Source organism: Camelus dromedarius, chromosome 8, assembly GCF_036321535.1.
Source record: "Camelus dromedarius isolate mCamDro1 chromosome 8, mCamDro1.pat, whole genome shotgun sequence".
Lineage (NCBI taxonomy): Eukaryota > Metazoa > Chordata > Mammalia > Artiodactyla > Camelidae > Camelus > Camelus dromedarius.
In genome coordinates, this window is record NC_087443.1 from 61,252,004 (window position 1) to 61,269,481 (window position 17,478).

The 17,478-nt window shown below is 39.1% G+C and overlaps 1 protein-coding gene across 1 annotated transcript in view; it reads left to right on the forward strand.

Moving 5' to 3' along the window:
* CFAP58 (cilia and flagella associated protein 58) overlaps positions 1-17,478 on the forward strand; it is a 91,479-nt gene that overhangs the window by 2,405 nt on the left and 71,596 nt on the right. Inside the window, exons 2-8 of the mRNA XM_064488395.1 lie at positions 2,059-2,340; positions 4,433-4,581; positions 7,128-7,284; positions 8,165-8,359; positions 10,450-10,587; positions 12,584-12,743; positions 16,221-16,303. Of these exons, the coding sequence (XP_064344465.1) occupies positions 2,059-2,340; positions 4,433-4,581; positions 7,128-7,284; positions 8,165-8,359; positions 10,450-10,587; positions 12,584-12,743; positions 16,221-16,303 (1,164 nt within the window). The remainder of the gene's footprint in view (positions 1-2,058; positions 2,341-4,432; positions 4,582-7,127; positions 7,285-8,164; positions 8,360-10,449; positions 10,588-12,583; positions 12,744-16,220; positions 16,304-17,478) is intronic.

The following is a 17,478-nucleotide window of genomic DNA, read 5'->3' on the forward strand; positions in this document are numbered from 1 at the left end:
ACCAAAAATGTGTAGACTTTCTCCATGTTGGGCAAGACAAGCTTGTCAAAGCAGAAGGTAAACTAAATTGCTTGCCAAAATCTTCAGAGTGAATTTGAATTTTGCTTTGTTATTGGGATTAGAGCTCAGTTAATTTCTTTGATTAGTAATAGAGTTATGATGTTAAAGCCCTTTATAGTATAGAATATCAAAGCATAATGTTGCCAACATAAATAAGACCTTTCAAACCTTACCAGTTTTTTGCTCAAAAGTAGAAGTGGTTCCCCATGGCCTACAGAGTAATTCGCTCCCTATTCCTTAGAATGCCGTTCAAGGCCCCCAAGTCTGTCCCTAACTCCCTGTCTGGTCTCCTTCCTTCTTGTCATACTTCTTGTATTTCAGCTAACTTGAGCATCTTAACAAATCTCAAATCCTGGATACCTGCTTGGCCTTGAGCCTTTGATCAAGTCTTGCCATGGGCTGGGAATGCCCTTTCTGTCCACATCCACCTCTGAAAACTCCAGTCTCCCTTTTGTGCCTGCTCAAATGCCAGTTCCTTTATGAAATTTGCTTTAATTCTTGCTGCTGGGAGTGATTCCATCTTCCTCTAAGTCCTTGCAGAACTTTGAATCTATTTTATGGCAGGTATCAAATTCTTTACTTCCATTATCAGCATTCACCGGGAGGGCTGTTTATTCCTTGCCTTGATGTCTCCTACAGGCTCCATCATTCCACCTTACATACAGCAGATGTTCAATAAATATTTGCTGAGTAAATATATTAACCATACCTATTTTTTTTTATTATTATTATTGTGCTGTATGTTTCACAGTTCTGGAGGCCAGAAGTCTGAAATCAAGGTGTCGGCAGGGCTATGCTCCTTCTGAAACTGAGTAAAATCTTTCCTCTTCTCTTCTCAGCTTCTGGTTCAGCATCCTTAACTTTTCTTGGTTTGCAGCTGTATCAGTCTCATGTCTGCCTCCATCCATCACATGCCGTTCTCCTGTGTGTGTCCCTGTATGTCCAAATTCCACCTCCTTTTTTTTTTATTGAGATACAGTTGACATGTAACATTGTATTAGTTTTAGGTGTACAACATAATGATTTGACATATGTATATATTTCAAAATGATTACCAGAGTAAGTTTAGTTAACACCCATCACCCCACATAGTTAGAAAATTTTCCCCTCTTTTCATAAGAACCAGTCACATAGTTTTAGGACCCATCCTACTCCAATATGACCTCAACTTAATTAGTGATATTTGCACTTACTCTGTTTCCAAATAAAGTCACATTCACAGTTACTGGGGGACTTCAACATACCTTTCCAGGGGACACAGTTCAGTCCATAACACTAGGGAAATAAGAATTCTCACGTAACTAAGTCCTGGATTCTCATCTAAATCATTGTCAGACTTGCTTGAATCACATCTGTATGTCCGGGCTTATATTTTTAAATAATCTTCTGTCCAGCTAGTGATGGAAAGCAAATGTGGAGAAGGCCCAGGGCAAGTGCACAGAGGGCACTTCAGTATTCTTTTGGAGATGAACTAGGCTAATCTTTGTTAGAGGATGGAATTTCTTGTAGGAGAATATTCCATATTATGGGTGGGCTTCACTGTGGGTGTGACTTCATGGTATCTATATCAGTATTTCCTGAGATCTCATGACGTCCACATGCTGTGGCTTCCCTCTGCAGTCCTGGGGACAGTAAGAAGCAGGATGAAATGAAGAGAGATCAGGCTTTGGACTAATCATAATTGCTCGCAGTTTATTGAATACCTACTGTTTGCCAGGCACTTGACTAAGTGTTTGACATAAATTGCCCCATTTTTTTCTCATCCTTAACAACATGTGATAGGAAATACTATTATCCTAGTGCATATGTGTACATATAGACTTGCATCAGGGGATGAACAGAGAGTCTTCCCATCAAAGAGTCTTAAACTGTCCACTGGTCAGTGGCTTTTATTTTGCTTGTACAAAGGTCTTTTGTCCATGGATAGTAACAGTCATTCCTGAATAGTGGTGGAGAATATACTGCACTGTTCATTCTCATCCTTGCCATTTTGTACAGGAAAAAAGCGAAAAACAAATGCTGGAAGAAACTGCATATGAAGAAATCGAAAGGGATTTTCAGCATGTTCTCAGGGAACTTTCAGGAGACCGAAGTCTGGAGAAATTTAAGGTTGAATATGAGAAGCTTCATGCTGTCATGAAAAAGTCTTATGACAATGAAAAGCGTCTGATGGCCAAGTGCAGGGAACTGAACGCAGAGATTGTGGTTAATTCTGCGAAGGTCGCCGCTTCCCTAAAGCTCTCTCAGGATGATCGGACCACCATCGTAACCCTAAAGAAGGTCAGTGATCTTCTAGAAACAGAACCAATGGCGAGCTGCCGTAATTGCATCCTATATTTAAAACATCAGCCTTTCATTATACTGACAGCTCTGGGCTGGTAGTAAAAGTTATTCAGTGAAAATTTACATGATTTATATATTCATTAAGCCTAGGGAATAATGTTCATTTTCAAAGAATATAATCAGCTTGGGTGAATTTCACTGTGCAGAAAATAATGTAGAACTTTACTGGCGTGGTTTCTAAGAAATACTGAGTTAGTGGAAAGAATCTGCCCTAAGTAAGTGTAGTATTAGCCATATGAGTGTGTCTTGTTTGACCTAAGATATATAATTAAGTATCTCATGATGATAGCTTGTTAAAGATAGTTTCATATTTCTACCTTTTCCAATGTTTTAGGAGAGATTACCTTGAGAATTTCCAGACAGTAATTTGCATGATCTTTCCTTTTATCACCCCTTTGCCTCTGCCTTGATTGCCCTAGTTCCTCATATCGTGAGAACAGGGCTTCAGTCTTGGGGGGGATATCGAGGAGGTATGGCTTTGTTTTATATGGAATTTTTTCATCCTCAAGTGTGTTGCATGATTCTGCAGGCAAAACATAAACATTTCTTGTAGATTGCAGGGCAATGAGAGGTTAAGACATTTTGCTTTATAATTGAAACCCTAATACTGAAAAATGATTTATAAAGTTTTTATATAATTCCCTTGATATCATGCAATTAAACATACCCAGGTCAAATATATTTCCAAGACCAGTGCAAAATGTGACTTATCTAGTTTTTTAGGAACCACTTTTTTAGTGTCATTTTCTCTGTATTATTTTCTTCTTCTCCTTGCTGAAATACCAATATGAGAAGGCTTCAATTCTTTTTGTGATGAGGAAAAAAACCCACTTCTTATTGTAAATTAAAAAACTGGAGATGGAAGTCATGAATTGATGAAAGTCCATGTGGTGAAGTTCCTTTGGACAAAATTTCATATAATCATATTTTCATTTAAATATCCTTCATTTGTTTTGTCAAAAATAGTACATGTGATTGCTGCAGAAAAATATATCCCATAAACTGACTTTTTGTTTTGAATCACTACATTATGTGCTGCAGTTACCCAAGAATCATCTCTCTAATGTAACAATGAGCGTGAATTTATTTAATTAAACACTTTCTTCCACTCATTTTATTCCTTGTCAACATAAAAGTAGAATATTTTCACCTTAAGTGTATAGATACTTACCTGTAGAAAAGGACTTGCATTCCACCTGATGGGGTTTTGCAAGAAATTTAAGTGATATGGCAAAACTCAAGGGTGTTGCAACATTTGCTGTCCTTCATCCATTTACTCGAATGGCTGTAATTCACTTTTAAGTATTTCTGTTAATACTCCACATTGCATTCAAATAGAAAGAAAACCAGTGGTGTCTGAGTCATGGTTTCCACTCCCTGCTATGGGTGTTGTTTTCCTCCTGTAAGCATTTGATAAGAAGGCCTGAGCTTGAGTTTCTGGAAATGGGAATGACCAAGGCTGTTGTGTACAATTAGGTGACAGTGAAGACCTCATTGCTGTGGGTGGCTCTAAACTCCGTATCGCCCTCCAGGAGCTCACTTGGGGCCTGAGGGCAAAATACATGTTTCATATAGAATCTATCAGGAGCTTCAAATTTAGAGCTTAGATCCAAGACAATTTCTTATGTGATACAGCCTTTTTTTTTTTTCCCTATAAAATATCTGGATTTGGAAAGCACATAAGCTTTCATTTTAAATTTTCTAAACCTATCTTAACATCTTTACTAGAAATAATCCCACTAGTTGTAGCAGCCTTTGCAGTATGTGAGCCTTGTAGCCACATTCACCTACACAAGAAAAAATATGCTTTGCCAGTACCCCTCCTTAAAACTGCTGCTCAGTATTGACTGGCTCCTGTTGAACAACGCAGGAAGTCAATATACACTGAATACACAGAGTGTAACGTGTAATCTTCTTTCCCGATAAATGACTTCTATAATGTAGTTGTCTTAGTATTCTCTTCATTCAGTTGATCTTGCATCTGGATCCTAGTTTTGTTTTTCTCACTGATGTCTCATGGCCCATCTAGGAAGTTGAAAAGGCCTGGAAGATGGTGGACACAGCCTATGATAAAGAGCAGAAGGCAACGGAGACGATTCTTGCCCTGAAAGAGGAAATCGTGAACCTAACCAAACTAGTTGAGCAAGGGTCTGGACTGTCTACGGCCCAGGATAGCAAGTAGGTCATAGCCTTTGTGATGCGTGTTGCACTTGCTTTTGCAGAGGCCTCCTCCTTCAACAGACAGCCTGGGGCTCGCCGGTGCCGTCTTGAACCTTCTTTGTGAATGCTTTTGCTTGGTTCCCAGAGATACTTTTCTGCCTGTCGCTATTTTTTCTTTTTAACACTCCCTTTCCCCACACCCAAGAACTTCTGACTTGTGGTTATATCCAACTTCTGGCTCCATAGAGTCAGTGCTACTGGTTTAAAACAAGTGGAGATTTAAAGCTTATTTCTCTCAAACTTGTGTGGAAGGGAACTGACTGACTATCTGCTGAGAGTCCCAGCCCCTCCCATACGCTCTGCTTCCCCACACCCCGTCATTAATTGCATCACCACCCTTCCTATCTCCCCAGGTTCTAGGCCAGAAAACAGGGTTGCTTTTCACTCCTGCTACCCCTTCATGCCTTAAAGCTTCATCTCGTTGACGCTGCCTTCTAAGCATTACTTCTGTCTTCCCCTCCTCCCTGTCACCAGGGCTTCCGCTTTGGTTCTCTTCTGGATTTGGCAATAGACCCCTAACTGTTCTCCCTTCCGTCAAGGAATCATCTCCTCTCTTTACCGTCTTCCATACCAGATTTATGCTTCTAAAACATAAAAATATGCTCCCATCTCCAGCATAAACACCTTTGACAACAACCTGTTTCCAAAGGATAAAGCCCAAAGTCTTGAACATGCCTTGCAAGAGCCCTGCATGGATCTGCCCCGGTCACTTGCTAGACTCACGTCCAGCCACACCATGCTTACTCGTACCTCTGTGCCTTTCAGCTGTTTTCTGTGCCAGGGGTCCTTTTTCTTCCCCTCCCCACTCAGTAAACAACTACATCCTTCAGGAGTCATCCTGAACACATCTTAACTTTAACACCATCTTATCTTCATTACCATCAACAATTTCTGTTCCAACCTCCTCCCCAACAGTGGACCCAATGACCAAGCAAAAAAGTCATTATGTTCCCTGTTTCCATAAGACCCAGTGTCTCTCAAGTATGGCACTGATCACATTGTATCGAAATTATTTGTGCTTCTCTGCCCATTAGGCTGTGAACTCCTTGAAGGAAGACATCTGTCTTTACCTTCCCTCTAGAGGTCTAGCACTGTGCAGGGCATGTAAAACCTTGAATTAATGAATGAATCAGGAATGAGCTTCCTTACACATCCTTAACTAAATCTTTCTGCTATCTAGGTTTTATATGCTTTCTAGATGCATTTATCCTAGGTTGATAGATGGTTTTGAGTGAAAGTTTTGGGGGTGGGAATAGGAAAAACAAACAGAAGATGTGGTGTCCATAGTAATAGACTCTATTTTCTTATTAAAGAAGTCAAGCAACTATTGAATAAAAACATGAGGGAACTGATTTGGTTAGAAGGACTTTTAACAAAAATTGGAACATAATGAGGAGGAGGACTGAAGAAATGATCCAGCGAAGAATTTTGTTTTCAACAGTGCACTTAGGTGTAGCTGTCTGTCTTCACAGTAACTGTAGAATTCAAGGGCTTGTTTCTGAAGAGATTGAATGCAGTTTTGAAGGTTCTTTATTGAACAGTTACATCAAAGTTGTTGGTCAGTAAGTATCAGATTACTGTGTTTTCAACAGCCGTTTGATGGCTGTCAGCTGCAGGTGTCTCAAATGCAAGTTCTCTGGTTTCTCAGCTCTTAAGTAGCTGCCTTGCTCTAGACGGATTCTGCTGCACGGGTCATGGCAGACAGTTTTTCTACTTTTAAAATGCCGTTTCTGCAGAATGTCATGCCAAATCACACGTAATGGTTTCTGAAATGCTGAGGTAACTGGTTTACAGTTCAAATCAACGAATATTATCGCATATCCTCCGAGAACTGGCATCACGAATGATTTTCCAAATTTTATTCTTGGGAATATTTCATCTGGTTGCATCCCTTTCGGAGAAACTAATCTCTGTGGGTGAATGGATCGAAAACTGCCAACGTATATTGTTTGCTTATGTTTATGCTGCATTTTAGATTTTATAGCTGTGATTAGAGCTCTCCAGTGGATGTATTAAACAAATAATTTCCTAAATTGACATCTCCTTAGGGTTAATCACAAGAGCTGACAGTAACACTATAGTTTCATTGTAACAAATTCAAATACTACAGGGATGTGGCACATAAGGAGCGAAAATCAGCCCCCCAACTCTTCCCCACTAATTCCAGTCTTCTTAGATAACCGGTTATCAATTTGGTGCCTATTTTTCTGGACTTCTATATAAATGCCTATAACATACACGCACACCCATGGATTATAGTTGATTAAAAAAATAAAAAAGGGATCACATTATGCACATTACTATTGGAATGCCTTTTTTTTTCCCCCCAGTTAACAACTCACAAACAGCTCCCCTGGCAGGGCACAGAGATCTTTCTCTTTCACACCTGAATAGTGTTAATCCTTGACTGGAAGTCTTTCCCTTGAAAACAAGTTCAGAGGATGATAATGTTCCCTCAGCAGATAACCATTGTCTGACTCCCATGTTCTTTTTTTTTTTTCCAGCATCCGAGATTTGCTGAAGTTCAAAGAAGAAGTGACCAAGGAGAGAGACCAGCTCTTGTCCGAAGTGGTGAAATTACGAGAGACCTTAGCTCAGATCACTGAACAGCAGCAGGAGACGGAACGGAGCCGGGAAGAGGCCCAGCAGACCATCAGTCAGGTCTGCTCTGCCGTGGAGAGCAAGATGAAGGAACATTACCTTCCAGAAGGAGGTTTTGTCCTTCCCCAGGCTCCCTTTCCGTCTTGTTCCTCTTTCAGTTTACCTCCTGGCATCCAACGAAACATCCGTTGTTCTGTTTGTTTTTCTGGTTTGTTCTTGCGAAGGCAGTTTTACTTGAGTCGTTCTTCTTGAAGTTCTCTGTCTGAGACATCACCAAGGCAGGGCACTGCTTACATTTCTGGCCCAAGCAGGTGTCCCCTGTGAAAGCCAGGGTGCCCTGCATCTGGGGGTGGTGGAAGCAGTTCCCCTGGCCTTTCTCCCTCGTTAGGAAGCTCTCTAACTGAATACGTCTGAACACTTTTCTATAAAAGCAGAAGTCAAGTAGATAGTATGCAAATGCAGGCTCAGGAGAAAAATGTGAGGCTCCTTTGAGAATGAGATGAGAGAAGGACGTTTCCTAGAATTTGGCCATCGTGCTGAAACTATGGTGCTTTGTTTAGCAATCTCCAGTACTCATGAAAAACACAATTTCATATTTAGGGTAGCTGGCTACATTTTATTTAGTTTCTGTCGCTGGAGAGTTGGATGAGTTCTTTCCATGTTTGACTTCTCTGGAATTCTGGGCTTCCATATTGAACTGGATTTTATTCCTTCCTTTGTGGATTTGTTCCCACCATCAGGGTGGGTGTTCAGTGCCACGGCTCTGAAAAACAATACAGAATATTCTTGAAAAGTTTGAATATTAGGGTTCAAAGATGACTCTCCTTGAGGAGAAGTACTAATACCAAGTGACTACCCTGAAAATGAACTATCTGAGAGAGCGAGGAGCTTGGCCATCTGAGACCCATCTCTTTCCACCCTGTCCTGTCTGTGCCTGTAGTTCCAACAGGAAATCCAGCAACGTCAGAATGAAGCTTCGCGGGAGACCCGGAAGAAGGAAAAACTAGAGAAGGAGCTCAAGCAGATTCAGACAGACATGGACACCAGGCAGACAGAAATCAAGGCCCTGCAGCAGTACGTGCAGAAGAGCAAGGAGGAGCTTCAGAAGCTGGAGCAGCAGCTGAAGGAGCAGAAGGTGCGCTGGGTGGGGTCCTGGCCAAACGAGAATGGTGAATTTTGAATTTTCTTTGGAAAGCAGCAAACTCCCTTCACTACAGATGTTGGTAACACAACACGTAGCACTGCCTTTGGTCTCTGAATGGCCCTTGTGGGTAGATATGCCCTCCTTCTCCCCCGACCCCACCCCCTTCCAGCTCCAACAGGTTAATTTCTTTTGAACTTTTTATTGATGTATAACATACACAGAGAAGAATGTACAGGTCACAAGTATACCGCTTGATGAATTTTCTCTGCTGGAACACATCTTGGTCACCTGTACCCAGCCTAAGAAACAGCACCCCAGGAGCCCCCTGGTGCCCCCTCCCCAGTCACTCTCTCCTGCGAAGGGCAGCTTTCTTCTGAATTCTCAGCAGAGATGAGCTTTGCCTGTTTTGGCACTTCACAGGAGTGAAATCATACAGGATGTACTCTTTCATGTCTAACTTCTTTCTCCTCACATATTCTGCTTGTGAGATTCATTCACATTGTTGCCACATACTTACAGAACCACACTGTCCAATATGGTAGCCACTAGCCACACATGGCTATTTACATTTAGATCATTTAAAATTAAATAAAATTAAAACTTCAGTTCCTCAGTCTCACCAGCACCATTTCCAGTGCTCAACAGCCACATGGGGCTAGTAGACACCATATTGGATAGTGCAGATAGAGAACATTGAGATCATTACAGAAAGTTCTATTGGACAGAGCTCAGCAGACCATTCATTCACTCTCATTACTCTAAGCGTTCCAGCCTGTGAATATAACATGATTTATTTTTAAGTTTCAAGTTTGGGAAACCACACTCAGTCTTTATGTGTTTTAAATGTGGTACTTTTTTTTTTTATTTAAACATTTCCTCTGTAATAGCAATTTAAGGTAACACAAATGCTAGTCGTTCTTTTCTAATTTCTTAAAGAACCAATTCATGTAACTGAAAAAAGTCATTTCTTGAAAATATATCCTCTTAGGAAGTTTCCAAAGTATTTTCAAGTCATACATCATTTCTTCTACTTAAAAAATTAGATATTAGAACACATCACATTTCTTTGTCAGTTGCTTTATTAATTTTATATAAAGCCAGAAATCAAATAGATAATACACAGTGTGCAGTATTCACGGGAAAAACATGAGGCTTCTTGGAGCATGAGATTGGAGAGATTTTTTGGTCATCATGTTAAAACTATAGTGCATTGTTTAGCAATAGCCCGGACTCATGGAAAACACAATTTCCTTTTAAGCATAGCCAGCTAGATATATTTTATTTAGTTCCTATTGATAGGAAACTGGATGGATTTTTTTGTTTAACTTTTGCTTGAATGGAATAAAAAAAAAGACACTTTCGAATAAGTGTCTAAATTGTCTTCTCTCTTTTTTTTTTTATCCCGTTTGATTTCCCTCTATCTCCCCAATATTTTCCCAGTAGAAATGATCCCCAAAATAGACTCCTCTGCTTTTATAAAACCATGTCTTCTCAGGATAGTCAAGGTAGAGGAGAGGAAAATCCAACTGACACTGGAATCAGGCAGATAGAAATCATTCCACTGCTGCTCCACAGTTTTGACTTAAGCTGGATTAAGGGGAATTGTCTCTGTTGGTGTCAGTGAATGGTTCTGTTCACGAAAATGCTGTAGGCATGTTAATGCGGGATTTGCTTCTGAAGATGTAGCTTCTGAGCCCCACGGCTGATAAAGCCGTTCGAATCTCTAGCTCATTTGCAATGATTATAGCAATTGTTGCGTATGCGAAGCCTGCCAAATGGCAAACAGGCATTAAAATATTTATCCACCACCTGTGAACAAGACTTCCCAAGGCTCCCGGGGAAAAAAAAATGATGCTCTCTGTGTTATTCATTAGAAGGCATCATTTCCCTCAGCCGTTTAACATTCATCATATTTGAGTGCATTCGTGCTTTCATGGGGGAGAAAGAACAATTCCTGCAAAGACAAAAAAAAAAAAGTGTGGTTGCCGTGCTTGCCGCAGGTCTACAGGGCCTCCTGCCTGGATATGCAGCTACTGTAGTCAGATTCAAAAGCCTTAACCAGCTCGTTTTGCATCTTTCAGATACTGAATGAGAGAGCTGCAAAGGAGCTGGAGCAGTTTCAGATGAGAAATGCTAAACTTCAGCAAGAGAACGAACAACACAGTTTGGTTTGTGAGCAGCTATCTCAGGAAAACCAGCAGAAGGCGTTGGAGCTCAAAGTAAACACCGAGTGACTTATCTGTCTCCTATCATACCCTCCTTCATTCCCTATTAATACGGGTTGGCTGTGGCTGTTGGAGCCCTTGGTTGGATGACCTGTATTAGCCTCGATACATCAGAGGCAGGTTGTAAGCCTACAGTGATTGCTTTATGCCCAGAAGCAGACAGTTTGATGACTTCCATTCTTAGACTACTGCAAACCTTATTATTGATCGTATGATTATGCAAATGCTTTCCAAAGCAAGCTCAGATACTCATCTCTGTAATTTAGCCTTGCAAGTAACCAGCTGCCTAGAGCTAGAAACCATTTACATGAGTGAGTGGCAAGGAAGTCAGATTATATTTTACTACTTGTATGTAGAGGATGGAGTGGGAGGGGTGGGCGATGGACTGGTACTATTTGATATCTACTCTCAGGACTGCAGAATCATGGTTTTCGCTTCTGTCCAATGTGAATTTCAGAACAGATCTCCTAGTCTTCTCCCTGCCCTCATTGAAGAAGGCTTGCAAATTGTTTGGATAACAGTTTTATAGTTGGATACATTTTGTATGCCTACATGCTTAAGAGGGTGGCTTTATAATTATCACCAATTCTGAAAAATTCATAAGCCCTACTCTGGTTATGTTAGAATACTAGGTATAAAATTAGTGACCAATCAGGAAAATACATAGATTCGAGTAGTGAATCTTAACAGTTTCTGCGTCACAGCCCCTTTTGAGAATCTGATGACAGCATACACACACACACATACACACAGATGCACACACACACTTGTTTGCACATCTTTTGTTTTGTTTTGCGTGCAGTCTTAGAGGTTTACAGGATTTTTCTGAATTTTAACCATAAGGTCTGGATTAATAACCACTGAATTAGAACATCTTATTATTCCAATTGAAAGGGGCCTTAGGACAATGAACTTGGACCTGGCAGGATCTGAGGCTGAGGAACATTTAAGGAATCTGGAATGGTTTGACTCAAAACCATTCTTTATGAGAATGCTCCTAGTTGAAGCAGAAATGAAATGACTACTTTAGGCAAAATAATGTATTAGCCCCTAAGGTGAAATTAAAGTAAAAATACTTATGCTGTTAATTCTCTCCTTTGATAACACAAATGGGGCACCTTGAAAGATGGAGAATTTTTGCTCTGAGATCCTGAACCTGTGGGATTCTGCTTCCAGCAGTGATGTGAGAGTAATAGGTTGAGCTACGTGCAGTCTCTTAATGTCAGGAACGGGGGATAATTGCTACCCTTTATTTATTTATTTATTTATTTATTTAATTTTATTTATTTATTTATTTATTTATTTATTTGCAGAAGAATCCTTTCCAGTCATTTCTAAGAATGGCAAATTAAAAAAAATGAATTTAATTTGAATTTAAGAAAATTCATAAAACTTGGAAGTCCATAGACAAAAAATCTGGTGCTTTACTTTGCTAGAATTATTGTTTTGATATCTTTTGCCATCAAGTAGACTTGCCTGTTAATGTTACCCTGTCCATCTGTCCATATGTACAGTCACGGACTGACACAGTCTGAGGAAGGAGGACCCCTTTTCTAATGTATGTAATTGCACTACAGTGGCCATGTGGGTCCAAAAGAGTCAAAGTTTTATAGCATGGTAATAACCTCTGAGAGAGATCACTCTGTGAGTCTAATCAGATACCGCATTTGTACACAAATTTCATGTGCTTATGATACATGGAACTCAGCATTCTCATTTGATTAAACAATTCGATAGTAGCTTGAGACATCAGGCTTAATCAGTCTTTTCATCATTTTTAGCTTATATAGCCATTTATTTTACTCAGAGATTAGAGTTTTTCCAGTTTGCTCAAAACCAAACAGTGTGTGTTTTGATTTAATCTCAGAGAACAACTTTAAATTGGCCTGGAAAGAATTTCCTTGTATTGGTTCTGAATTTACCATCATCCAGTCGCCAGCCCTTTATTTAGAATGTGTGTCCCTGCTTAGTCTTCTCTCACTAATTACAGGCCAAGGAAGAAGAAATCCATCAGATGCGCCTGGACATTGGGAAGCTCAACAAAATCAGAGAACAAATCCATAAGAAGTTGCATCAGATTGAAGATCAAAAGGCAGAAGTGGAACAGCACAAGGAAACTCTGAAAAATCAGATCTTGGGGTTAGAGAGAGGTAAACCAAGGATCATTTTGTGCTTTGCTTTATTAGTTTTTAAACACCTCATTGGTGACTGATGTCATTTGGCAACCCAGGGCTCCGTGCATACAAATGCAAACCATGCCAAATGAATTCAAGAGAACTACATTCAAACTAGTAAGCAGATAATATGGAGGGGACATCATTTTTGAAATCTTAAACTTTCTTTCCTTAAAAAACTCTCCAAGAGGTTCTAGTGAGTATTGCTCAGTATATGTCAGTGGAGGATCTAACATCCATGCTTCTAGATCTGGGTTCTGCATGACCTTTTCTTCAGTGTTCTTTTTTCACATAAGATACGGGATAAATTAACATGAATGTTCCTCATCAGCAGTCTTTGAGACAGTAGTGCTCCCAGAATCAGCAAGACAGAAATAAATGGCTTCTAACTTCTTTCCTCTGCTAGTACTTTACATATGGCAAACCCTTGTTTTACCCAGCTATCACAATGACCTGTGAAGGGAAAAATTTAAGTGCCACAGGAGGCCATATAGTACAGAAAAAATCATTAAGGATACAAACTCTGGGGTCAGATCTGCCTGGGTTCACACCCCACCTCCATCACACTTAGTTCTTGGGGGACAAAAAGACCTAATACACAGAAAGCTCTTGGGACAGTGCCTAGCACATAGTCAGTGCTTACTACATGTCACCTATTATTGTCCGGTTACATTACTATTTATAAAAGTGATAAGATAGAATACTATCTCATTCTGAAAAAGGATATAATTAAAAATACTATCTCATTCTGAAAAAGGATATAATTAAAACTAGTTAAATATGGTGTGGTAGAAACAGCTCTGGACTTGGAGACAGGGGATCAGGATTTGAATTCTGACTACACCAGAAAATCTGAAGCAGGAACACCTCACCAACCTAGCTGTAAATCACTGGATGAGATAGCATACATAAAAGAATACAAATGCACGTTGCCTCCCTGAGAGTTAGGTAAAACTAAATCTCTAGATAAGATAATTAGAAATATTTGTAAGTCTTTGAGAAATGCAGAGACTTTTCATCCTAAGATGTCAGGAAATCATCTTTTACTGAGGCACAGTTGCAGCTGATCTTGGCAATTTCTCCATTTATTTATTCATTCAATAAATTGATTACATACTATGTGCAGGCATTATGCTAGGCATTGGGTGCATGGAGGTTCCTGCCCTCAGGATGCTTACAGCCTAGCATGAGTTTACAATTTAATGTCTTCAATGACAGATATGAAAAAAAAAGAACTAGTAGGGCATGTTTTGTAACTGGCTTAGTGAATTTCAAAAACACTCCCATATTAAAATTTCTGTATTTTTACTTGCAATAGTTCTAAGCTTTAAAAAAAAATTATCCATTCAGTGTTGAACCCAATTCTTCATCCTTAAATCATGTTTACAGAAGTCATTGTGTTTTCTCATCTGGCTATTTTATAGATATCGTTAACATCATTATTTCTTATTAGGGAGCATTTACTTTGGATGTGCCCTATCAAAATGTGGCACTGGGCATCATGGTCAGGAGCAGGAGTCTCCCGTTTGTTATGATTTCCTACCACAAAATCCGAGAAATGAAGTGAGAAACTGCCAGAACTAACAAGAGTTCAACAGGGTGGCAGGTTATAAAATAAATATATAGATATCAATAGCTTTCTTTTGCACAAAGAGTCAGTTACAACATATGATGGAAAAACCCCCTTTACAATAGCAACTAAGGTAATAAAATATTTATGAATAAAGTTACCAAGATATTGGTAGGACCTATATATATAAAACACTACAGAATTCTATTGAGGGGCATAAAGGAAGACTTGACAAATGGAGAGAGACGCCAAGTTCCTGGATGAGAAACCTCAATATGATAAAGATATAAATCTGTCCGAATTAATCTATGCATTTAATATTTCCAATAAAAATTTCAGTGAGTTATATTGTTTGAGACTTGAAAACTGATTCTAGAGTTCCTCCAGAAAAATAAACACGTGACAATAGCCATAAAATTCTGGAAAAGAGAAGTGGAAAGGGAGCATTTGGCTTACCAGCTGTTTAAGTGTATTATAAAGTTTCAGTAATCAAATATTTTAGTGAAAATGTCTGAATAAACAGATCAATGGAAAAAAATTGGAAAGACCACAAAAAGACCCAAGATGACCATAAAGGTGTTGTTTCTTACCAATATGCAGGATGGATTATTAAGAAAATGGTAGCATGACAATGAGCTACTTTTGGGGGAAAAAAGATTTAAGACCAAATGTAGAAACAATAAAGTGAAGATTGAGAGATTTAATGCAATTAAAGCTAACCTTTTTTTTTTTAAGCAGCATAAGACTCTACATATGAAGGCAAATTGACTAAAATAATGCCAAAGAGTTAGTATCCTTGTTATATATAAGGTGCTCTTACAAATCCACAAAAAGGATAATCAGTTCATGAGAAAAATGGGCAAAGGGCCAATGTGGGCAATTTGAAAAACAGAAATACAAATAAATGATCATTAAACATGAAAAGGTAGTCAACTTCACTACTAATGAAAGAAATGTAAATTAAATACAGGCATACTGGTTTAAAACAAATCTATCAAATTGTCAAAGATCAAAGAGAATGATAATACCAGTGGTGATTTGGGTGTGGATTTAAACTGCTGTTAATTTTTGGAAAGAAGTTTGGTGGTAGGAGAAAGATGCCTTTGAAAAGAAAATCACCTTTGTTCCAGGACTTCCTCTCCTAGAGAAACAAATGAACAGAAACTTTCACAGGATTATTGCTTATAATTGCAAAAAACAAAAACAAAAACAAAAAACGTAAAAGGAAGCAACTTAAATGTTAAGACGAGAATTGGCTAAATAAGTTACACATTTTTATACAGTGAGATGTGAAGTCATTAAAAATTCTGATGCAGATGTACATTTACAATATAGGCAGGTATTTATTTTATGTTTGTTAATTATAAAAGTAAGCTACAAAGCAGTAATGTGTAGTGTGAGTCCCTCTGGGTGTATGTGGTATATAAATATTCATATTTATATACCACATACATATTTGCATAGGAAAAGGAAAGAGACACATCAAAATCCTAAGTAGATTCTGGTTGATTTAAAATTTTTCCCCCTTGTTTATTTTTGTTTCCCATTTCTTCCTGTATTTCTAATGATTTGTATAATAAAAAAGATTTTAAAAGAGCAAGGACTTTTTGAGTCAGAGCAACAAAGCTCCCAGTCTCAGCCCCGTCACCTCTTGGCTTCGGACCCTTGGCATGTGGCTCTCTAAGCCTCCGTTTCCATCTGCTCCCTGGGGCAGGAAGACGTACCTCACCGAGTTGTAATGAAGATCACGTAGCACTCAACGAAAAGTAGCTTTATAGCTGCAAATAAATATATAAAGCAGTTTTTATGGCACTTTGGCTTTGGCAGATTCTTTCCTAGGTTTTTCTCTTTATTTACTATTGTTTTTCTCCCTGGTGATTTAGAGGTGGAGGCTTCAAAGAAACAAGTAGAACTTGATAAGAAGGCAATGGATGAGCTTCTGAGAGAAAGGGACATATTGAATAAGGTGAGTTTGTTACAGTAGCACTGGTAAATAAATGTCTTTCTTTAGTGCTATAATATCTGCCTATAACCGGTTGCAGGGGAAAGAAAACTCTGAGGCAAACAAAAGTAGATTAGAATTAATAATAGTGCTCAATTTTCCTCTAAGCAGCTGTCTACATTTTACCGTTCACTGGCTGGGAATTGAAACCACATTATCACCCGTGAGCACAAAGGGACTTGGGAGAGTTATCCTACAACCTCGAAGGGGATTTCAGAGTGTCTTGCGGTTTCTGTGTTTATTGCTGGCGTGTTATTTGGCATCCTAAGCAGTTGATCAGAATCTCTGATTTCTGTATCTATTATCTGCAACCTTTGCTAATCCAGACAATACAAGGGAGTGCTAATACCATTTTAACTTTAAGGTGTTAAAAGGATTGCTGCTGGGTGATGTAGAGTCTCTTAGCTTCCCTCCCTCTTTTCAGGAATGTTGTAGGTTTATGTTTTCAGACCTTATTCCTCCTAGCCTTTGAGCTCAACATGGTCCAAAGCTGAGGGAGGGGTTAGGGGAGCTTGAGGCCTGGAGATCTTCCATTCAAGACAGGACCCCCACCCCACCCCCGCCCCTTTCCTCTCCTTGCTCTTTTCAGAGGATTCTTTCCGTGGACAGTCACTCTTGGGAGACAGTGCTACCTTCAGGGATTTAGGGTGAACATTCCCACTCAAGGATTTCCTCCAGGGAGGAAAAAGCAATGGGCCAGGTGTTGAACAGGGAGGCTGCTTCCATCACAGACAGCCTGATGGCTTTCCGCCAAGACAGCTTCATCTCGTCAAGGTGGAGGCGGCCCAAATTTGTTCATTGCGAATTTTTATTATGTCTTTAGGTTTCCCAGAATTGAACAAATATTAACAAAGTAGATTACCCGGTAGTTTAAAGTAGACTATTTAGGGACTCTCAGGAAATAGAAGATTAGCTATCTTTACATGCTGAGCACGCCTTAAGAAAGTCATTGATTTTTCTTATCTTTTTTTTTTTTGTGTGTGTAATCCTTGAAACTCTTCCTTTATTTTATAAATTTGTACATGTACATAATATTGTTGGATTTAGATCTTTAAATTTATTTTTAACACATACAACATTTCACCCATTTATATTTTATATATCCTGGTAAATAACCAGTAGGTTTTGTGCCATAATAG